This window comes from Cuculus canorus, chromosome 11 (genome assembly GCF_017976375.1).
Source record: "Cuculus canorus isolate bCucCan1 chromosome 11, bCucCan1.pri, whole genome shotgun sequence".
In the NCBI taxonomy this organism is placed as follows: Eukaryota; Metazoa; Chordata; class Aves; order Cuculiformes; family Cuculidae; genus Cuculus; species Cuculus canorus.
The window spans coordinates 9,589,494-9,614,167 of NC_071411.1; the positions used below are offsets into that span (position 1 = coordinate 9,589,494).

The 24,674-nt window shown below is 40.0% G+C and overlaps 1 protein-coding gene across 3 annotated transcripts in view; it reads left to right on the top strand.

Annotated features, from left to right (window-relative positions):
* TMCC1 (transmembrane and coiled-coil domain family 1) overlaps positions 1-24,674 on the top strand; it is a 109,738-nt gene that overhangs the window by 3,532 nt on the left and 81,532 nt on the right. Inside the window, exons 3-4 of one of the 3 annotated variants that reach the window (XM_054076337.1) lie at positions 11,210-11,266; positions 14,450-14,697. In XM_054076337.1, the coding sequence (XP_053932312.1) occupies positions 14,491-14,697 (207 nt within the window). In that variant the 5' untranslated portion in view covers positions 11,210-11,266; positions 14,450-14,490. Of the gene's footprint in view, positions 1-11,209; positions 11,267-13,795; positions 14,698-24,674 lie in introns of those variants that run through there. The other 2 variants (XM_054076343.1, XM_054076336.1) reach the window with 2 other exon arrangements.

Genomic DNA, 24,674 nt, shown 5'->3' on the forward strand with positions numbered 1-24,674 from the left:
GATTTCCTTCTTCCAAGCATTTGACAGACTTTAACCAGTCATTGAATCGCACCTGGCAGGCAATGGTGGTTTCTCTGGTTAAATAAAGTGTTCAGATGAAGTTAGAAGATACCTGCCTTGAACTGGAAAGTGTCTTCAATGGAGGCTAGAAAAAGCGTACGTCTTGCTTGCCTTCCTGTGCACAGGTTATAGTGCAGTAGTGGTTTTACTCACAAAAAGCAGTGATCTTTTAGGGCGATCTGCCTGTCAGGTATGCAACTTAGCAGATCTGGGTGGGTTTTACTTTGTGACTGTGCAGCTTTGCCTCATCCAGGGGACAGGAGATGGAGAACCTTAGCTGTTTAGGAAGCACTGAAATTCACCAGCTTGCACAGCTGTATTTTACCTTAAAGTTTTATAGCTGTACTTTCATATTGAATTCTAAACCTGGAACAAGGAAGTCTGCTAACTTCCTCTGTATGGGCTTAGTAGAGGCAATGGTGCACTGATATAATTTGTTGACTCTCCTTTTGTAAACCACTTTTGCATGGTTATCTTTTCTGTGATGTAGGTGTTAATGCTAACACACTCCACGGCAGTGGCAGTCTTATGAATTAGTTTTGAGTTACAGTGAAAGGTAGGCAAACACATCTGTCTTCCAGAAGAGACTAATTATCCATTGGTCTTGTTTTTTTATAAAAAGAAAGACTTAATGTGCTGAAAGTAGATATCTGACTGAACCATCCAGCGTGCTGTGTTGCTGTGCAATATGTGTTTAGCAGACGCTTTTCTTGAAAGAGTTTTAATGCATGAGCTCCAGCGATTCAGGCTGAGAAGATACTGGAGAGACACGGATCTAACCTACCTACCTGTCTGGCTTAATAGCCTGACAGTTGTCCGTTTTGCCTTCCTGTTATAGGAACAGTGCCTACAATGCTAGTGTAAACTGTAATTGGCAGTGAAGTGCTGTGGTTGAGGAGGTGATCCTTATCTGTTCTGCAGTTATTCCTCCTGTTGTTCCCCTACAAGCAGAGCTAGGATCAAGGAGTGGTAGCTTGGCAAATATCTCTCTTACGGGTGGGCAGAACTTAGTTCAGCAAACATTAAATGTGTTCTTCGGTCTAACCTCAGTATTGTTATTTGGTTTTGTTAGTAAACGAAAATAGCATCGGGCTGAAAAGTGGTTTTGTTTCCTGTGAGCTGCTTTTGTGAAAACTGGAGAAAAAGTTTCAAAGAATGTGAAAGGGCACTGAGATGTTGAGTTGAATGGTAGTGCCATTCACTCAACTTATGTGGTGGGATATGATAAGAAATTTGCAGACACCTACTAACAGTTTCTTCAGAGATAAATTTGGCAAATTTCAGTATTTCAGGTTTTTCTGAGCTGGTTGGTCTCCCTTAACAAATTCCATAGTGGCCTGTCTTTGTCCTGGAGTTGCTGGGTCCTGTTTTCTTGGAAGCTAGCTGCTGTGGTGATTATCCTGTTAGCAAATAAATGTGTTTTTCATGATCTCCAGGTGTACTAGTGTGAACAAAAAGACCATAGCCTTTTCTGGTATTGTTAGAAGTACTGCATTCATGGAGGCTCAGTGTTTGTACATTGCTGCCTGTGGGAGAGTGCTGAACAAGATCTTATACTTTAGTGGGTTGTAGCAGTAAAGTGTAATATCACTTGTCTGTAGGAACCAGCGAGTGTGTGTTACCATGTGTCTGAATAATGGTTAAAATTTGAGAAATGAAAAAAGAGCAACTTTTGTCCAAGATCTGTTATGACTGAGCTTACCTGGTTCAGCCCAGAAATGGTTGACCAGTTAGTTAAGGTGAAAGCATTGCTGGAGAACAATCCCTTCAAGGTGTGTGGTGCTGTTGGCTTTCAGTTGGGATAACCTCTAGTGCCGGTTTTCAGCGTTCCTGTTGGACCTGGGGTGCTATTCATGTTGCACAGCTGTTTCTTTTCAGCATCTTAAAACTGAGGCACTGAGATGTGTTCCCAGCCGAACCTGCCTGTGCCAGTGCTGTGGGTGGGAGCTGCAGCTCACTGCAAAACCCATGCACGTTTGTCTCCTCATGCTCATCCAGAAGTAGGTCTCAAAAGTGCGATATCCCTGTGTTGTTGCTAGGGGAAAATGCAGGCTGATGTGGCCAGATGGTTGTTGATTAACATTAAATTCTTCGCTGGCGAAGAGCGTGAACTGGATATATGAGCCATTTCATAATGGAAAGGCTTGATTAGTTTGTCTTGAGCACCTGTGAGAAGTTTGCATGCTTGGTCTGCAGAGTTGTTTGGTCTGGAGAGTGTCCTAGGGCAGAAAAGTGAGACCGTGTTGTGTGTGGTGAGGATGACAGGGCTGTAACAGCTGCTTCCTGCTGGTCTGCAGAGCAGTTTCCATGCAAGTCACCCTTTGCTGCGGATGTTGGTTTTCAGATGGTTTGTGGTGCTGAAAGAATAAGTTTTAGTTCTGGTTTACCAAAGTCCTTTAAATGCTTCAGGTTCAATTCTGGTTTGTGGGAGAAGAAAAAAAATCCACGTGGTTTTTGGCTTAGCTCCTTGATGTGTATCTCAAGTGTTCACCTCTAGAAGGAGTCTGCTTTAGTTGACACAGCCTAAGAAAACTTTTTTTATTTTTAAAAAGCAATATTGATGTGTGTTGCAGATAACCCTCCTAGAGTCATTTGAAGACATCCAGTAGTTTTTCGGATCAGCTTGGATTTAACCCCAGTGCCCAAAAGATGCCAGTTCTAACCACTAAACTCTACTAGCTTTGTGAACTCCTCTGGCCTCCTAAAGAAAATTGCCCACTGAGGCTTCTTTTGTTTTGGCATCTGTCACTTGCTGGGAATGCATCCATTTTCATGGGGCATTCTGATAACTATCGACTTCAGTTCTCCTCTGCTGAAAACAGGCTCCCTCTACTCTTATCAGAGTGTGCCGTGTGTATTCTCTAGTAAGCTTGCCCAAGGAAGTCTTCAAATATTAACATAAACAGCAAATCCAACAAATTCCTGTTTAGAGAACATTCAGATATGGTTTTTGATTGCTGCTAAAATGAGTTAAGAAATAGTTCTAACTTTTTGCTCTCCCCCTCCTCTCTGGTCCCTAGGTATTTTTTCTTAAAATTTAGATCACTTTAAAGAGCATTTAGGGAACTGAACAGCCAGCTGGCAGCACAGAGGGGATGGCAGCCTTCAGTGGAGGATGACTAGGGGTGCAACAATAAAAATCTGTAAAAAGTTTTGTACCAAGGATCATAATAAATTGCAGCTGAATTTATGCACATCCTTTGGTGGCAGTGGAGAATAACTGATAGGTATTTACCAATAAATTGGTGTGAAAAATGGTATTTACTAAGCCTGGGACATCCTGAGCACACTTGATCTTAACTGGGTTTGACTTTAAGTTTCAAAACAACTTCTTTCAGAACGGAAATGTCAAAGGAAGGAACCTATTGCGCAATGAAGGAAAAAATTAGTAGTTTATCTTGTGACCTGACCTGATGCAATATTGGTATGAAAAAGATGTGCATTTTTTACTCTGATGGATGAAAGTTCATTTCTTGGGGTTTCGGAATTGGAGTTACTGATTTAGTTTTTTTAAAAAAATGTTAGAATTCCTGTCAACAGCTGTTATTGTGGCCTTTCAGTACTCATCATGTAGCTGCATCTGTGCTGCTCAAATTATTTTTTCTTCATCTTTTTTTTTTGTTGGTGATGTCACTACAGAAATGCTTATTTATAGTTTGCCACCAGTGCAGCACCTTTAAAATTCTGATGTGGTATTGCTCTGTTAAAATGTCAACTGCTAAGGAAGAGCCAACCTAAGATCACACTGTTTACCTGCAAAACTTACATCTAATACCCCAAGAGACCTTGAAGGAGGCAAAGGTGGCAATGAAAGCAAAGTTTAAAGCCACAAATTCTAAAAGAAGGCTGATACTCGAAATCTTTGGCTGCCCATGCTTGGGAGAAATACTGAGACTGCAGTGAGCAGGCTGGCTCCTTCCTCCTAGTTCCAGGTTTAGGAATTTTCCCAGTGTGTAAGAGCTAATTTGTTTGAATCCTCATTGCCTTCTTTTTTTCCTCTTTTTAGTTTTACCTTTTTTAATCAGTTAGGGAGATTTTCACCTATAAGGGTGCTCAAATATTTGTAACTATTAATGCTTAAGCAAAGTCTATCTGGAAAAAGTGATGGAAGGAAAGCTCCCTGAGATTTAAAGCTGAAACAGTGTAGGAAATGTTAATTTCAATCTCCTGAGAGTTCTAAGAAATTAATCGATAGCTGAACTGCAGACAGGAAGCTCGTTAAGTTCAACAAAGGGAAACGTGAAGCCCTGCACCTGAGGAGGAACCACTCTGTGTAGCAGGTGCTGTACCCTGTATGAGCCACCCTGAATACCTACTTGTACATGAGCTAGGGGCCTGGCTGGCTAGAAAGCAGGCCTGCAGAAAGCAGTCAAATCTGCTCCCTTTTTGTTCTGCTTTAGGTATGGATTTTGTGGATTTTTTTCATATGGATTCTGCCATGACTGTGGGAGGAAACATTCTGATTTTGGCTGAGGCTTTAAATGTATGACTACTTGATTCCCATTGGCAAGCAAGTCATCAAGCTCAATTTCTTTATACCAAAATCACAGAGTTAACTACTGTCTTTGTGCAGTTGGATGTGGAGGTGGATATTGAGGAGCTGGCAGCGTGGCTGCCTAGCTGTGCTGTGTTTGTGCAATTTGTGTGTGGTCTCTCTCAAAAGGCATAGTTAGATCTATTAGAAGAAAAGGACCATAGATCAACAGCAGTATTCTTATTGCTTAAGTCCAAAAAATGTAGGCCTTTACTCCTTTCAAAAGTCTGCTCAAGAGTAGTCAGCTAAAGTTGAATGTATCTGACATTGCAGTTAAAATTCTGTCTCTATGAGGAAAGATATTTAAATATGCAACAGTGATGATACTTCTGGTATATGAAAACTTGCACTAGAAAGCTCCCGTAGTGATGGACAAGCAGTAAAATAAACTTTACCGTGCTTGGGGTGCACATCGTCATTTTCAGTGAACAAAGTGGAGAAGTGCCTATAATGAGTCAAATTAAAACCACATTATGCCTGTTGGCAGCTGGTAGCAGATTCTTAGGCACAACTGCAGAAAGGTGTGGATAGGGTAGTCCTCTACTGGTAGGTCCTCCCAGCCTCTGTGAGGTGTTTAGAGCAGATGTGTTAAAGATCTGGGTTGCAGTGTGGGGATGGTTATCAGTGTTTTGGATTAGCAGACTGTTTTGGGACTGATTATGGTTTGAGTTAGTAGTTGTAAACTGTTTGAAGTTAAACTTTTACTTTGTAACTCATTTGATGCTAAGTACCAGTGGAAGGCTTTCATATACCTAATACTAAGAGCACCGGAATCAATGGGAAAAGCGTGATTTTACTGAGCCAAATGAAAAATTCGTTTGATCTGTCTTTTAGTCTCAGTAAGTTGAGTCAACATTTCTGAAAGATCAGAGAATTAGTACTGGTTTTGAGTCATCAGGGGGAGTATTTCACCACTCTGTGCCAGGTTAGTTCTACTTTCTTCTTTCACAAGTCATTGTAAATATACTTTCCAAAATTCAGGGCTAAAAGCACATGTTAAAATCGTATGTAGCGTGGGTTGATGGTAGATATCTTTCTTTACAAGACTACTAATTTAATTTGTTTTAACCCTCTTATAACTCCAAGCCTGGATAAACCTTTCTTTTAGAAGTAGAAGTGCTAAATCTTGCCAGATTCTGTACTGGCATTGTCACAGAGGAATCTGCTAGGAGTTAAAATGAGAGGCCATCTTTTCTTTTTTGTGACTGTCATGCTTGAAAGTCTCTCTGTAATGCCTGAAATAGCTGCAGTGTAACCTTTTGTCTTTTCTTGGAAGTAGAATGAAAATACCTGTATTGCCACTTCGTGGTTCACTTGTTCCTGACATTTGAGTCAGCTTTGACACATTGAAAGTGGCAGCATCTCCTGGCAGACAGGCTGTGAAGATAAAAGCGGCTTTGATCTCTTCCCCCAACTTCTTCCTCTCCTGAGAAGGTCCTGCCAAAATGTTTGACATGGCCTAGTAATGCATCTATCTAGATGCTGAAGACTGATCCAGATAATGCAAATGTTAATAGCAAAAGTGGATGGTAGGAGTACGAGTGATCACAGAAGCCTTTGAGATGTTTCTTGGAACTAAATATGCTCCAGTGGAAGATTTCTGTAAAGAGAGGGAAGCTAAAAAAAAAAACTGAGTTCTTCCTTTTCACCTTTGCATGCATAGTACTCATTTGGTGTTTAAAGGTAGGCTTTTATTTTTTATTTTAACCGCATTAATGGAACAGTTGCATCTGCTGTGGTGAAACTGGAACATACTTCTGCTGCTGCAATAGTGAAAATTGATAAAGCAACTTAAAGCAATTTCTTCAAACAACAGCAGCTTGTTTTGACAAACATGACTCAGTGCTTAAAACTATATGTTAAATGAGATGGACACAAGTGTGTGTTGCTGTAGCAGTTTTTCCTTGTCGTGGTCTGCATAAGATTTTCCCATCTCCGAGTTTACAGGGGAGCAGATTGTGCTGGTGGCCACGTTTTCTGTCTGTTCGTTTTCCCAGAACATCACATATCTGATTTTCACCCTCTTGCCACCCTCTGGGGTATGGGGCTTTTAGCTTCCCTGTGGTTTTGCTCTTAGCCTTAGTGTGTGTTGCTCCAGGCAGCTAGGATGGACCCAGGCACTGCTGCCTGTTTAGGGCTGTGCACCTGGGACTGATGTGTTTGTGTCACCATTTTCCATGCTCGAGTCCTTGATAATCATGCTGCAGTTACTTATGACTTTACTGCATGCTGGACTGTAGAGAGTTAAGTCATGTTATTAAAAAGCCCGCAGCTAATAAGCAGATCTTCCTTGTTTGTCTACTCAGTTGTGAGCTCTGGCTTCAAATTATGAGTGCATGCAGGCATCTAGTGAAAAAATGACTTGTTGCTAATGGTAATGTTAGCCAGTACCTATCTCTTGTCCTGGTCTATTTGTTCCTTATTTACATACATACAGAGCTCTTTTCTTTGTGGAAGACCCACTATTTTGAATATTTACTTAATCCTTCTTGACGGTTTTTCTTTAGGGAAGGTAGTTTCTCTGTTTACAAGATGCAAGTATTTAAACTGCAAAAGTGATTTTATTATTGTTATTTTTTTTTCTGAGTCCTTGCTGAAGCTCACATGAGTTCCTTTCTCTCCAGCTGTTGTGGCCATAGCTTCAGATACAGGGTTTTTGAAAACATCATTTTGGAGCAGTTGTGTCTTGTCTCTGTGCTGCCTTTGTTGCCAAAATTGTTATAACCATCTCTGTGGTCAAATTCTTTCCCCAATTCCATTTTCCTCCAAAGCAGAGTTAATAATTTTCTTTTGGTTCACAAAACAGCCCTGGAAACAGCTGTGCCTACAACAGCTAAAGTAGTGGTATGTCATGCTGTGGACCTGAAAATGAGGCAAGAGGGCAGGAGAGGTTGAAAATTCTTTCAATTCTATTTCTGTCGAACTGCTTGTATTGTGAAAGGCCAGCTTCAGATCCCTGCTTGAACGGTCATTGGAGATGACCCCTTCAGATGCCCTCCAGTGAAGCACTCCATTCAGACTATGCAGTTGACTGATTTGTAGAACATGTAAGCATGGTTACAGCTTTTTTTCCCTTTAGCAAAAAGCAGAGGAGTTCTCGAGGCAATGCAACAGTTTGGATTTCCTTTCAGTTTGGTTTGAAAAAAAGAGTAGGTCCGGATGTGGCTTTTGTGAAACGGACCACTAAATCAGGTGAAAGTGTCAGCTTTCCTCATCCCTTGGCAAACTGCACAGTTGTAAATTGCAACCTTGTGTAACTTCTACTGCAGTGTACATACTTGTGGTGAAGACAATGTGAAACTACTGATTTTTTTTAATCCATCTTGTTAAAAAGAAAGACTTGCTAATAGGCAACTTTCCTCTTATGTCTAGGAAAACAGGTGGTCTTTATAAAAGTTCTTTGCGTGTACTCAGATCTATCAAAGTCATTCTTATAAAATACTTGCAGACTCCATTTTCAATGTTGTCTCTGAACTTTTAGGTACGTACACAAAAAAATTTCTAGAAAATGTGTGTGATGTAGATACGACTGTTGGCAAAATCAGAAGGCTTTATTAAATCTTTCAAAGTTAAACCTTGATTTAGCTTTCTTGAAGCTCTGATTTTATTAATTTAGTGGAAAATAGCTTGTGTGTAATCTTTTCTAGGAAAAGAAAATTATTAAGTGTGTTTGGTAGGTTCCAGACAGGGTACTGTACATGAGCTTTTCGGGAGTGAATCAGAAGGTAGCAGCAATGAGGGATCATGTGGGTATGACATTAACCTTGTAACAGTAAATTTTGAGTTTTGTTCTCTGCTCCAGAAGTCTTACATAACCTTAAGGCAGCTTCTTAACCTTTGTATGCTTTTTTTTTTTTTCATCTGAAGACTAGGGAAGTATCAATAATTCAGCATAATATGGGGTCATTCCAAGTGTAAATTCACGGACTGCTCACCTGCTTCGATAATCTAAAGTTATAAATATTTTGTGATGCTAAGAAATGCATTGGGGTGAAGAAAGTGCTTTCTGTAGGGAAGAACAAGAAGCTCTGCTAAATTGTGGAACCAGTAACATTGCCCCACAGTCAGACTGTTATGGAATATAAGCTCTAGATGCCACAGCAGTCCTGAAAGTCTTCTAATAAATTTGCAGGTCACATGCTATAGGAATATAGCTGAAATATTTTGTTTTGATTTTCATTATGGCATGCAACAAATACTTAATGATTATGTATTGGTACCTCTGCATAGTTCTGAATTTTAGACAAGTCTTGGCCTCTACTTCATAGCTTTGACTGAGACAGCACCGTAAACACTGGATTACTGGAATGTTCAAAGAGGGATGGCAAATACTTCAGTGGCAATTTGTTGTATTGTAAAGCAGTAGAAATGTTTCTGAAAAACAGTCACTCAGCTTTAAGCTAATGCAGTTCCCTAATACTCAAGGAAGATTAGGTAATCTCTCATATTTGTGTGTCTGGTTCTTACACTGTGAACTTCTAACTTAGCAAAGGAACCATTGGTCTGTAAATTCACAGCAATCAATAAGCAGTACTTCTTACAGGACAGCAGTAGTTTAGAGGTTGCCCATGGGTGGTATTGGAGATGTGTGATTCTGATGTATCTTCTGAAAACTAGTATGAAGGAAAAAGGGATCTGTTACTTGTTAAGAGGATGTTTGGTATCTGCTCAACTCTGACTTGAGTGCAATTTTCTTCTATCTACAGGATTAATACTTAAGCTTTCAGGAAGAACAAACTGTGTGCATTGATTTTGTTGATGAGCAGTAGTTAAATTTAAGAGGGAACTGTTTCAATAGCATGTGGATCTGAGAAGAGATTGATGTTGAAAAATCATCTTCTGGTGTGTCTATGAGCATGCTACCCCTGCACGGTACAAGCATGTGAACCATTAATGGATGCAATGGTAGAAATGATGAATGCGTTTTGGTATCCAAACGCGTGAAATCTTCTGCTGATGAACCCTTTGGAACAACTGTTGGCTAATGTGCATGGGAAAGGCATGGGAAAAGGTGATTCTCCCTTCCTCCCCAATTCTGCTCTGGGGAAGAGGAGGACAATTCTTAATGCTTCCGGAGTGACCTCAGGGATCTGCTCCCACCCCTTTTCCTTGCAGCGTACTCACCCCTAACAAATAAGTGAATGGAGTGTATAAGTCTAATATATATTAGACTTATATAGATATATATAGGAATGGGAAGCATCTCCTACCTCAGATTCTTGCTAACTGTGGGCTACAAATCTATGAAGCTCTTACTGTTCTTATAGATAAAAGAATAACATTAAAACTAAAAAAGAAAAAAGGTGAGTAGAATGGCCATAAAGTTAAGTTAGCGGCACCTCATATGTTAACAGTACTTCACACATTGCGCATAATTCTCCACTCATACTATTGTAGAAATGTATTATTTCTTCTGTCAAGATCTTTTTTGAAAAATGCGTTCATTGATATTTCCAAGTTCTTCATGCTTGCTGTCATCACTTTCTTCACATTCTAGCATCCCACTTTGGTGGCTCTGACTAACATTTTCTTTATCTCTGCTGCCTTCTTGGAGGTGGGAATCTGACGTGTAATAAAGTAGTCAAAATGTCCCAGTTGTGCAGTCTTATAGTCTTATTCTGAAGGTTGTGTCCCTGTGTTCAAGAGCTAGTTTAGTAACTAATCACCTTTTGGGAAGTCTGGGCAGTTTAGCTGTTTCAGGGTAATATGTGAGTCTGGCTAGAGAAATGCAGTCATTGTATCTGCTCTCAGCTGAACTCTTGCCATGCTTTGTATTCTGCTAGCAAGCATCTGGCCTTCTCTTGGCCTTGACGCAGGAACTTCAAACAGGTCATCAAATGCCCTTGGAAATACTGTTCCCTCCCTTGCGAAAGGGTAGCAAAGCCAGGATGGGGTCCTTGGCCGTGGTGTGCTTCGCTTAGATTGGGCTGAAACCTTTGAATCCTTCAGCCTCGTTCTGTGTGAAGGCTGTGACTGGACCCATGGCCGCGTCTCCACATAGCCAGGCTCAGCGTGTAGGTGGTCTGCCATTCCGACAGGGATCATTGCTGTAGCAGTCGGGTTGGCTTTGTTGACCTCTTGGCAGAGTTTGCTATTGCACACAAGTAGCAGTTCAGCCAAGGTGACAAGAGGCTTCCTTGTGAAATTAAATGAAAGGTGCTCGCATTTCAAAGTGCTCACAGTTCTCATGTTCTGTTGGGTGAACTCCAGATAAACAAGAGTGAGCTGTTTGACCTGTACCCAGAACATTTGAATCACTAAATAGGAAGAGAAAATAAAATCTATGTGAATCAGTCTGACCTTGCAGGCTAGAGCCCTCAAATATAGCAGTGCTTTCAGTGCATGCTGGTGGCCATAAAACCCCACACGAAAACATTCCTGCACAAGAACGTCTTGATTAACTCTGTAAGATTCAGTTTTAACTGCAATTATATTTGCATCCCTTCAGGTATTTGAAAGTTTAAAATAGCTCAGCTTCCAGGGGTATTTGCATTTAAATGCATGGGAGGGGGGAGGGGGTTGGTCTAGAAGCTGGAACCATGCACGCTTTGTTGTTTGCATACATCTTTCCTCCCATTTCCAAGAACTGCATCTCATACCCAATTTCTTTTGCAGTTTTGTTCAGTGGAGGGACTGCTGTATGTCAACCATGCTAAAGGGCAAGTGATGGAGGCAAGTACTAGTTTATATATTCACAGCTGTCTGATATTGTTTTTGCCAGTTTCTCCTTTTGAACTGTTTTGTTTTCCATTGCTGCTGTAAAGTAATTGCACAAATGAAGAACTATATTAGCATGTTCTGGGATGTAATGCTTTTATAACATCTACTCAGTGTGACTGTATATGGAACTGTGAATTTTGTCCCTGTTGTATTATATCCTCATATAAGTAAGAAATATATGGTTTTGAACTTCATGCTTTAAAGGACTCAGTTTCCTCCCTCAAACAGCATACAAAGGTTGTTATGAGTGAGGGAAAAAAAAAAGCTCAAGATTGGAATCCTAGTGCAAATAAATGTGATAATTAATTCTGCTGATTCATGGTTATTCACATTTATGAGTACTTTTTTCCCCCAAAGTAGATACTAGGGCAAATAAGTAGTTATAAGGATCTTCATAGCAGATACGCAATTTGAAAAGGTCTTTCAGGTTCACAACAGACTCATATGGAAATAAGAATAGGCAGATGACCACCAAAGCTCCCTGTAGGAGCCTCTTAAGAGTGTAATTTCAGAAGTCAGTCACAGAATACACAGGGTAGCAGTGATTTTTTTTGAGCTGACTGCATACTGATTTGTTTCAAGTTGGTTTGGAAATTGCCACAGGGCTACTTGAAGTAGGCTAAGGGTTTCCAACAGATAACGCATGGAGCTTCAATTAGACTGAAGTAATGTTCTTGACGATCAGCATTATTACTAGCAGCTGTCCAGATAGAAAGTGTGCAGGGGATCAAAGAGATACTGGTTAGAGAGTGCATTGGGCATCTCTGGAATGAATCACAGCTCCTCACTAAGTCCTGACTTAAAAATGAATGCTGAGGGAATTAACTAAAATGAAAAGGCAGTTATGGGTCAGCCGTCAGGTTTGTACTTTATATGCCAAATAACTCTGGGACTCGTCCTTTTTATCCATTGGGGTTTCTACACTGAACCATTTGGTCTGTTGGATGAAAAGGCAAGTCAGGTTTGCCTTTTTTCCCCAAAAAAAGCTTTAGGTGGACACCTTCAATTCAGCTTTCTGGAAAACCTGTTACATGAGAAAAAAAAAAGAAATATTAAAGAGTTAGCTCTAAAGTCAAAGCGTAATACTAGTCATAAAGGCACTTGAAATCAGTTAAGAAAGTGTTCAGTAGGTAAAAATAAAAAGTTGGTTGGATTTTTTTTTTTGTTCTCCCACACAATTTCTGCATGAGGATGGGTAAATATATTTTTCTGGGATGTAGTTTATTACTACGCATTTGATGTGTTATTGCAACTGACCAATATATTTAAAGTCAATGCTTATACATGTTCAAACTACTGAGATAAAATCCTGTATGGTTTCAGTGTTTTGCTTTCTGTAAGTACTGAATTTCTTCTTGCCTCCAGCTGATAGCAACGACATTTGAAAAAAAGAGTGTGTGAGGCAGCTCTTCTGATATTTTTGGATACCAATTTGGAACGCATTTTGGAATATCTGTTTAACCCATTTTGTCAGGTTTCAGATGCACAAAATTGAGAGTGCTCTAATTGTAACCTCAATGCATTATGTTTCTGCAGCTGTTTTAAAGATAAAAATGAATGCTCTCAAATCCCAAACATATGTTGCATTTCAAATAAAATGTTTCTTTAAAGCACAAGCTGCATTCTGCCAAGATTGAGGTAGACCTCTGTGATCTGGTTTCTGTATTTATAGAAGCCTAATCAAAGATTTCTCCTGCAAGAAAACAGTGATCAGCTTCTGAGCATGTGATCTCATGGTGCTGATGTGAAACTCCTTCAGATACTGTGTCCTTCCTCCCTTCCTCATTCCCTTGTACTTCTCCAGTAGTTTGTAGCTATATAAGTGCTCAGCTGCAATGTTGTATAACCAACTCTTGCCTGAGCCCAGCTGATAGGTAAAGTTGAGATCTCTTGGAGAAGAACTGCATGTTTCCTCTGCTAGAGACTGAGCTACACATACAGAGTGCTGCTCCCTTTCAGATTTGTTCCTTAGTCTACTTTTAAAAAGGCATTTTTGTTTTCTCTGAGAACTATGGACAAGGCTATGCCAATTGAAACCATTTCACTTGCCTGTTCTTGCTGAAGACAGATTTTCACATCTAGTTTCCAGTGCCATCAGCAGATGTTGGCAGTAATAAGCCATTTCTTACTATTTGGAAATGCATAATTGATTTGGAAATGCGTAACTGATTTGGAAATGTTGTGTTTTCTTGCATATATTAAATACTGTGAAGTTAGGCGTCCTACAGGAAAACCAGGTAGGCAGAGCAGACATTACATTTAAAGCACAAATTGTCAGATCTTTGTCAAGGATCATAGTTAATTCTGCCAAAGAGACTAACATGCTCTACAGAAGTTTAACCTCATATTCTGTTAGATATTGTTATGGGCTTGTTCATAATAAACAAAACCCCTCTGGTCTCTCCTTGCTTCTCCCCCTTTTGAACAGCTTTTTTACCTTTCTTGTTTTCCTGTACCCTTTGTGCTGGGCTTCTTCCCTAGGCGATGAATGACTTGTCTCATGCAAGCTTTGGCTTCCGCATACAGCCTAGATGCAACTAATACCACCTGGAGAGATGCTTGGAAAACTGATATATTTTGTTTTGTTAATGGCATGTTTTGCGCATTGGATTTTTTAACCCACTACTTGCTGCATGGATGTATAATAATGACTCTTTTGTTTAACATTAGATAAGCATGAGATCACCGTGGCACAGCTGCATGTGTAGTCACTCTTGAAGCAATTGCACACCTAATTGGTTGACAATCTTGGCATTTTTTTAAAACACAAGCCTTTTAAAGACAGGGGACATATTTATGTATGAATAGTCAAATAAACCTGTTGGGTGTCATCAATGGAGCCCTCTGGCACTGAACAGTTGTGTGATGACCCTGATCCTGGAGGCAGATCCCAAGATCAAGAGACCAAAAGACAACATGAATCAGAGCAAAAATTATCCAAAATAACCCATAATGCTTTGGAGAACATTAATGTGATTGGTCAAGGCTTGAAGCACCTTTTCCAGCATCAGCGCAGGAGGTCGTCAGTTTCTCCGCATGATGTTCAGCAGGCTCAGGCTGATCTGGAGCCTGACATGGATTTGGAAAGCCAAAGCGTCTGTGCTGAAATTGATGGTGTCTCCACCCACCCCACAGCTCTGAACCGGGTGCTTCAGCAGATCAGAGTGCCACCTAAAATGAAGAGAGGGACGAGCCTGCACAGCAGGCGGGGCAAGGCAGATGCTCCAAAAGGAAGCCCACAGATCAACAGGAGGTCTGCCCAAGATATTCAATCAGGTCGGCCCAGATCGTCATCTACTACAGATGCTCCCACAAACTTGTCCGTGATGGAGATTGCTTCTTCTATCTGTGTAGGTGGAGACGAGGCCACAGCAGCAGCAGTAGTAAGTTACTCAGATTTACCTTTGGTCTTTATCATCTCCGTACATGTTTCCGAATCTTGTTTTATAAAGCAAGTTTCTTTCAGCAAACACTAATGCTACTGTGTTTGAAAGTTTCTTCAGTGGTGAAGAAAAGAGCTCAAAAGATGCAAGCATTAGTCATTTTCTCACATGGCAGGTGGCTTATTTTATATGTATTTGATCAGTGAAATGAGAGCTACTTTTGAAACATGTTAGGTTGGTTGGATGGCACACCACAGTCAAACAAGGAGGGGTGGGAAGAACAGCAGCTGAAGTTGTCCTCCTTGGCAGCTGTGATCTAGTTTCTGCAACAAAACCTTGCATTTACATACATGGCTTTTTTCTTCCCCTCTTGTTTTATTATGTATTTTATAAAAGTGAGGAATTCCAGTTTGAGTCTATGGTGCTGTTGATCTTTTAGGCTGCTGGGAGGCTCTGGGACACTGGCTGTAGATTGCGACTGAACTGCAATGCCAAGGTGACTGATTTAGATCAGCCTGGCTAATTGCTGATATGGGATCACTGCTGTCTTTTTTTTAGTTTATCTGGCCTGTGTGGAAAAATTGTTCACTGAAATGACAGTCTCTGTTCTGTGACATGTTGTCACAAAGCTATGTGTATTGGCTTATTGATGATATCAAGAAGTAGTGTTTGTTTTACTATTTTGTTTTCTTGATAAATTTAGTTGAAGCACTCTTTTTTTAAAAACTACATTTCTGATTTGACCTGTATTGTCTTAAAATTCTTTACAGGCTTGTTCACTGGAGGACAAACCCTTTGATAAAGATAGGAAGCATTGTGAAACTGGTGTTTGTGTGCTCTTAATCAGAGCAAACAGAATAAAGATCCTGCTAGTGTTTGATGTTGTTGAGATAGAACAGTCCTGAAGCTTACGTAGATTTTTTCATTATGAAAATTTGTTCTCATATACTACATTTTCTTTGATGTTGGCTAGATGATGATGGATTTGGGCCAAATAAGATCTCAGTCATCCAGAGGTTGCATTACCTTGCCTCAGCAGCAAGATTGTTCCCTTATTGTATATTGTTTTCCTCTCCTTGAAGCCTATTTTCACTTTTCCAAGTGAAAAATCTTTTCAGAATGTTCAGTGGTATGATATACTTTCAGTGTATTTCCCTGATAGTCATCCAGAAATTAGCATATCTTGCATTTATAAATGGTAATTACAAAGTATTAGTATAAATTTCAATATAATTCTAAGGCAGTGAGTAGAGTTTCCTCTTGAGAGAACAATTGAAGGAGTCTGCCTGGAGCTGTATCTGAATCTGAGGGTTTTGTTTCTTGACAATGGTTAAAAGACTAGAAATAGTAATAAAGTAGTCAGGAAAAGCATAGACTCCCCTAGGATGGGTTAACTTTTCGGCTGAGCCACATCAGTTGAGCTATTTAGAAGCCTAAAGAAGAGGTGTTTTAATAGCTTCAAGTTAATTTGCTTACTGACTCTTTTTGTTGAGTGAACTCATGATCTTTGTTTCAGGAGACTTTGGGGGAAAGTTGGTAGTTTTCAGAGTTTTACCCAAATCCAACAACTTGAGTTTCTGAAGCAAGCTCTGGTTTCTTGGTTTAAAACCTTCGTTCATTTACTTTATGTATGAGCAGGGAGATTGAACAGGCCTGAGAATATTAGGTAAGTAATATGGGAAAAGAAGTGAGGTGTTCTTTATCTCAGCTGTGTCACCTAGCCTGATGAAATGTCACCACCTTTGCTGAGACCAATGGTCTCCAGAGTGGGGTGTGCGCAAGAGCATCCATTGAGGGGTGGGAAGAAAAGATTTTTGTACCATTAATAACTAAAATGATTTTTTATTGCAGGAAAGAGACAGCTGCAATCTCCCCTATGTGTATGAGGAAGAGGGAGGCAATCAGCTGTTCATGTTTTACTTTGTAGTGGCACTTGCAGAAACCACAGAGATACATGCAGGCTGGGAGAACCCTTTGTCGTGGGGCTGAGGGAAACTGGAAATAAGTTATTGTGGTTCAGCATAGCTCCCCTCTCTTGCATGATCCAGAGCACGCGTGCTGCTTTGGAATGGAATACCTGTCATTAACCTGAGTCCTCCAGTTCCTCTGTTCTAATTGGGACTTGCTTCCTTATGCACTCATAGATAGAATCCAAAGGAACACTCTGGGAATGCCACAACATTTGTTGAGACAGCTCTGAGTTTTGTTGCATTTACTTCTCCATTCTTGTTCTGTGTACTTTTTAATATCTTCCTTAATTCCCTTTTAGATCACTGCCAAAAAGTAAGAACTTGATAAAAAATAGCTGCACAGAGATAAATAATGTAGTCTTCTCTATAAAGTAAAATAAATAAAATCTTGCTTACGAGTCACTTCAATCTGTAGAGGCATTTCATTCCTGTAATGTGAAGGTGGAAGACTTGTCATGTGTTCACTGGAGTCCTGGCATTGCCAAAGTTACCCTGTGTGTGCTTTCCTTACTCATAAACCTCTTCCCATCTGTAGCTTAGGTGGTACATAAATAATGCTTCCTAGCTAACAAGACCCCCCTCGGGCAGAGGGAAGGAGCGGTTCGGCAGCACACAGCAACTGGTCGAGACACAAAGTAAATAATGTATTACTTTAATGAGAATGGCATAATTGGTGAAAGATTTAAGACTTGATATCATCTACTCAGGTAAAGAGATACTGCTTTTTAGCAACCTGTTCAGTCACTTCAAGGAGCGTAGCTATAAACTGGGGTAGCATTTGTGAAAGCCCTTTGAATTGTGCAAAAACAGGGTCAGCAGGATTTCAGATTGCTCAGAAAAAGGATTTTTTTATTACAGATATTTTTACTTAATAGTTCATGTAATGAAGCCAGAGGACCATATAACAAACCAAATTTAGGTATCATGGCAACTCTAAAACTTAATCTGTAATATCAATGTTCTTGCAAAGGACATTTTTATTTTCTTACCAAGTATTTTGTAGGTATATATAAAGTTTACTCATTCTTTTGACTGCTGTTAGTTTCAACATTACCTTTGCTTGTTTTCTTTGGTGAACAAAGACCATGAGAGCACATTAGTAGACCAAGTTAAAAACTTAACTGAAGCAGCTCTCATGTTTGTTGTTAGTTCAGTCAAGTTTTCTAAAGGAAAAATGTTGTTTCTTTAGCATGATTGTAGTTTCAGTTAAGTGTTTATGCCTGATTATTGGCTTCCATGAAATGAAACTTTCTGTCCTGATATAGAACAAAACAGGAACTTTCTTGACGGTGCATAGGCTTAAGTGAGCTCAGGAACTTTGTCCTCAAACTTACCCAGACGTCTTTAGGTAAGCTAAAGGCAAAAGCCTTGAGTTGTGTAAGCTACAGTTTGCTTCAGAGATTTGATATGCTTCATTGAGTGTGTACTCAGGCTGAGGCAGTACTGATTCTGGCTGTGCACTTATTTACATGTGTAAAATTACGAGATAAATATGTCCTTTTGTTTAGCAGCATTGAATTCAAGATGCAGTTGGGTGACCTACTGCTTGCCATAATTATTTTTTTTTATTTAAAAGACTATGAGATTAAGTAATCTCAAATATAGACTTTCCTCACCCCAGTCCTGCCTGAAGGGTCTTATATTTTCATGGAAGATGGGTGTGTGCATAAATAGTAAATGTATCTCTAACCAGTTTCAGCCATGATGAAAGTTGATTAGTGTCTGCAGGAACATCTGGTTCTGCCTAAGGATGGCTGGTATAAACAGATGCTCTTAGTAACAAAGAGGGTAAGTGGAAACAAAGCGCTGTGGATTCCAAGAAGTGACTTTCTCTGATGTGCAAAACATTAAAATAAGCAAGAAAGGGAGAAAATTGGTTCATATACTGGCTGTAATAATCTGACTGAGGGACTTGGAGAAACCATAGTGGCACCATAGAGCAATTGAGACTGCATAGTCAAGCACAGTACTTCTCAATTCTGTGCTTTGAAAAATGTCAAAGTAGAAGCCATGATTGTTGGAATGTAGTGGCAACGTGGAGTTTTGCTGTTCTTCGGTTTTGTTTTCCGTGGATATCTATTTCCAGGGTCTCTAAGCTCTACATATCTTTGAGCTGAAGTAATTCACTGCTATGAAACATTTCTTCCTCCTTTCCTTCCAGTTTCCCTAAATCCCGTTTTTGTCCTGGGTTCTCTGATAAGAAAATGGAAGCACTCAAATAATTCGCTAAAATGCTGCAGAAAGCCTTTTGTCTCAAAAGGCTTTGAGCAGAACTGACATAGTCAACAAGGTATTCAACATGTTCTTTCTAACTAGTGAAAGGGAGATCATTTGCTGAGTACAGATTAGTAAAATATCTCAGCTAATTAGTATCAGGTGACTGGCCATGAATGCCTGGAAGACATTTGAAAGAATTTGGAATTCAGTTTGCACTCGGGAGTTATTTGTGGTGTCTCTAGGGTTAGCAGTAAAAAATAATTAAATCGCTATATTCTCCCATTATTTTACAGACATCACTGGCACGTGGTTTTATTAGGTTTTTGTGCAAGGCCAAGAAGGACTAGAAAGAAGCGGAAATAAAGAAATACTTTTAATTTGAATGGATTTGCACTAAAAACTAAAGTCTAGTGAGTTGGTCACTGCCAAAATGACCTTCCTAGGTGAGTTGGTTGTACTGAATATGTATGTGTGTGTCTGGGCCCCGAGTGCACTCTCCAGCTTGCAGAATTTTAGCTGTCTGCATTCAGGGCCAGCTGGCTGGTAAGAACCGTTGTGAAAAAAATCAAGTATGGTCCAGCAAGAGCCTGCAACTCTTCCTTTGGGAGCTGCTTTTAAGCTTGAGACTCTTGCGGTCTCTGTTGATCCGAACTCAGGACCTATGGACTGACTTCACAGAGTAATGTTGTACCTACTTAATCACTATGGACCTCTAGTGATCTTGGCTGAACCCAGCTGCCAGCCTTGGACCTTTGTCTTTACCTTATCTGGGTAGCGAGGGAGTCCACTCATTCACTAGTGGAGTTCTTCATCTGCTGTGTGAAGGCAGCTAAGCGAGCGTTACCTTCTGCTGAAGGCCATTGAAGTACCTTGGCTGACTCTTCACTGATTTGGATAAGGAAAGGAAAAATCTGCTGGTTCAGCTGTTGGGACTGTTATGTCCTAAACTCCCAGAGAAGTTTTGGCAAAGTACATCTGGCCCTCATCTCAGTCCGCAGAAAGGGTCACTTGATGTGTTTAGGTATTTTGGTGTATTCAGACATTTTTGGACAAAACCTGAATGCTTCCACAGGACACTGATTTTTGGGTAACAGTAAATCCATATTTGCCAAGAACTCAAAAAAACTTTGAGAAAGCTTTTGGTTCACAAGTGACGGTGTATCTACTTGTCCCTTGAAAATTATTCATTGAGGAGGCGGCTCACAACTCGCCTAGATCTCAACTGCTATGGAGAATGAGACCTAAAATTAGGCAGGGATGCTGGTCTCAATCACAGGTAAAGAAATAGTGTTGTGCTTGCCTATTAGCTGTTACTGCCCTTTGTGTTTTAGCAGGTAGTCTGTAGTAGAGGGAAAAGAGTTTTGGTTGGAGAGTTAGATTCTGTTTTTCCCTAGGAAACTTTGCCAAGTCAGGTGACGCATCCCATTTTCTTTCATGAGAGCCAGTAAAAATTCACTTGTTTCACAATGAGGCACAAGAATTGAAAGAGCTCGGTCTAGGTCAAAACAGCCCTAGAAAGATGAAGACTTCTGCAGCATTACTGTGAAATCTGCATCATTTTTGGGAGCTATAAGAACCATGTGAGCTGCCCTTGACTTAACGTGCATAGGAAAGACACAGTAAAAACTGGAAAATACAAATGCTGGGTTGTTGGGGTTTTTTTTGCACAAAGGACAGCATGTTGTCTGTTTGATATTCTATGAAAAGCAGCACCATGTGTGTTGCCATCTCAACATCGTATCTTGCAGTTACTCCAATCCGAGACATGCTGTCTTAGCTATGGCATGTGTCTGTAGGTATTAGGTTTAAAGTGTACTGATTCCACTTGAAGCTACAAATTAATAGTAGGCAACTCGCAGGTTAAAAGCAGATGATTATGCAGCTTTAAATAATGTATGACAGGTTTTACTAACCTTACAGTACAAAGATGTAATGCATTTAGAAATCAACTACATGTAAATTTTAAATCATTAGTACGTTTACTAGCAGAGCTTCTTGGTTTAGGGTTCAGTGAAATGAGAAAGACATGATGCAGCCATTTGTTAAATCAACCTTATAAAAGACATCGGTGTGTTTGGCATTTGAGAGGCCAGCTTAGCATTCAGCCTGCTACACTGTCAGAATTTCTGACTGAATTCATGAACTGTTTAGCAATTTGTATTGCAAAATTAGTTAGAACAATTCAAACGATGGAGTCAGTAAAGAACCAGGTAAAATCTGAAATTGTTAGAGCAACCTTAAATGATATAAAGATGAAGTGTGAAACTTTAAACCATGCCTTTAAGGATGAGACGTCTGGAGTTTTCTCAACAGCATTGTTTTAACCCTAAATTGTCCTGATTTGTTTAATCTTATTGCAAGTAAATTATTTAATAGAGCTTAAGAAATAGAAGTACCTAAAGTATTTGACAGGTAACGTTGAGTGGTCAGGGCTGAGACTCCTCTGAACCCTTAATTTTACTTGAGTCTGTATGGATTGTGTATACAGCAAACTTTCATACTTTTTTTTTCTTTATGTTCACTTTTTCAAGACTTTGACTATTTGTCTCTTTCAGCTCCTCATGATCTTATATTTTGTGTTAAGTTTGTTTTTTTTAAAAAACAAAGCCACCTTGGTATTTTCTGCTGGCAGTGAAGAAATGCTGACTGGTCTTGCCTCAGCACGGAGTATTTCCTTTGAAGTTCTTTAAGAATTTCACAAATCCAGCTATAATTAGAAAAAGATCACTGAGCTGTGATGATCCATCTGTTGTGAACATACAGGCTATACAAGCTACAAGGACAAAGAAATACGTACCATGGAAAAGTTGTGATTTAGTAATGATGAAAACTGCATAACATAGGAATTGCATGATCCTCGTGGGAGGTGTCTGCCCATGGCGGAAGGGTTGGAACTGGATGATCTTTAAGGTCCCTTCCAACCCAAACTATTCTATGATTCTATAATTGTAGTCAAGCAGTATAATTCTTTTATTCATATCTTTTGTCATCATTTGATCTGCTGGCACCTACCGCTGTTGTGATGTAGGCTATTTTTATCTGCGGTACATGTCTGCCATCTACTATGGAGCTCTTCTGCCCCCATCAGATATTCACTGGCAAATTGTACAAGGCTGCTTCGAGTGCCTCCACCCTCCTTCGTTACCCTGATGTTCATCTCTACTGCAGTAGTTGGTACTGCTCTTGTAGCAGAAATTCCTGCCTTATTTTCCTTTAAGTGTTCAGATTTCTGTCATTTAGGAAAAATAATGGACATTTTGTTCTCTTAATTATTTGTTGATGCACTTTGGTACGTTGAAATTCATGGCAGTGCGTTCTGTTACTGAGACAGCATCCTGCAGCTACTACATAATGCTGCACAGTGTCTGTGGTTGTTAAGTCTAAAATTTGCTTGTAACTGTAGAAGATTTTGTTACATGGGTTGCTGAGGAATTGGCATTCAGTTATATTTTGTTAGAGGCTTCTAAAAACATTTGTGGGCTGCTGTGAAATTGTTAGCACTTCTTGTTGGAACAGCAGGAACTTTACCTGTTGCAAATGTATTTGTGAAGCATGGATGAGCAGGAGCCCTTGTGCTTCTGTCTAGAGTTTACTACTGAAGCTTAAGACCTGTTAAACACCTCCGGACTATTTCCATGTCTTCCATTTTTTGTGGAGTCAAGCTCTGAGCTTCATCCTTCTGTGCGAGGCAAGACTGCACAGTGATTTAAGTTTGTGCTTGATTCTGCCTACGTAAATTCTGTTCAGAGCGTAATTAATGTCTGCGATTTGTTTTCTTGCTCAGCTGGTCCTGCTGGAAACTGTTACACTTGCTTTTTAGCACTAGGTGCTGTATCTGAGATACAGCTTGGAGAAAGGAGAAAAACCTTGTCTTTGTCAGCATGGCCATGGGGTAAGTGACAAGAGTGGAGAAGAAATTTTGCAATTAAGTTTCCTGGTATACTTAAACTCAGGCCACACCAGCATGGGGCAACTGTGAAAGAGAGAGCTCCTTAGACAAGGAGAGACCTGAAGCAGATCTTGGGGCCCGCATTCTCCAACCTGCTCTTCAGACTCTCCTGGTGGGAAAGAAGTTTCCTATGCCTACCTAATGTGCACGAGTGCTGTGTGCAAGTTCTTATCGGGAAGAGAGGCTAAATAGATGTGGTACTGATTTTTTCATGTCCCATTTCTGTTGTGTCTTTTATTGTTTAAATTTATGAAAGCTCTTGTCTGCTACCATGCTCCTATCAGCTCCTATCACCATTTCTTTGACTTTATTCCAGCTGTATGAGACAGACTGAAACCTTTGTTCACATCTTGGGTAAAATTTTATAATTTACATCGCATTTTTAAAAATGCCTACGGTCAATGTCTGTCTTTCACTCCTGATCCAGAGTTTCTGGCATGCCATGGATTTCTCATTAGGCTTCATTCTTCCTTTTCCAAGAGCTTCCTCTGGCCTGCTTATTTCATGTGACAGGGTTGGTTTTCAGCTGCCTCCTGATTAGATGCACCTTCACTCTGCTCTTCATGCTTATAACTCCATTACATTCCCCACACTGAACACACTCCCAGGAAGCTTAGGAGTTTAATCTACTCAAAATATTTTTGTTTTTTTTTTTAACTGAAGAAGCTTTTTTGCTTGGTTGGTTCAGACTTTTTTTTCCCCTCAATGTTTTATGTGTGGATGCTGCAACGTTTTGAAGTCGCAGTCTTTATTGTTTGTTTTGCAAAGCCACTTGAACAAGGTGAGATAGTGAGTTCTCTGATAATCTGGTTGGACTGAAACATTTAGTACATTGTCGCTGCTGCTTACAAAGGCACTAGAGCTGCCTGCTTAGTGTATTGATATAATTTAGAAGAGTTTCTCTTACTGAACAAACAAAAGCATAATAAAATCTCTATCTTTACATCACTAGTTTATATGGAGAATGGGGTTAAGTCTTGGGCAGCTGTCAGTTTATCAAGGGCTGGGATAATCTCTTTCAGGAAAGGTCAAGAACCATGTTATTGTTTTAACTTAACTTGTAAATAGAATGAAGTTGTAAGCATTAGCTCATGTTTGTATGGTACTCCAAAATAATGAGAACTGGATGAGCCTGATTCTGTGTGGTACCAAGATCCTCTGCACTCAGTGGGGATTAAGGACGTTGAGTACTTGGTGGCATAGGGAAGAGTAAATTCTTAATACTCTGCACACAAAATATTTGTAGTTTGCAGTATTGTTCTGTTCTCTGTTCTCTCAATTTCTTGAAATAGAAGGGCAAAATGTTATCCCAAAGCCACAGATTGGATTTGTTCTAGCACCTCATTTACATAATATTTGCATGTGTAATAATCCTGCTGCATGCTGTCAAGCTTTGTATAGAAACTGAGAAATGAGATTGTCATAGCGTGTAAAATAATGTAATAATTAAGGTCTTACTGAAATCCATCATTTGGACTTGTATTTCAAGCAGTCTAAATTTAAATATTTTTGCATAAATCTTTTCTTGTAGAGGCAGCCCGCTAAGCTGGGAAATCGGGATTGTGGTGTCTTGGGAACAATTGAGCCTGCGTGGGTCGCATTGTGGTTTACTGCACTTCCAGAGCTTTTTTGTGGGGTAATGAGTTAAATGCGAAGACAGGGACAGACAGAACAACATTCAGGTTCCAGAGATATGAAAGTGGCGGTAGTTCCTGGAGAAACTGTGTCTGCTTGAACTTCTGTCAGTGCCATGAGGGCAATGGCAATGCCCAACTGCTGCTTTGCTTTGCACTGCAACTGGTGCCTCTGGAAGTAGGTCTGGGGAAGGTTACCTGCAAGCT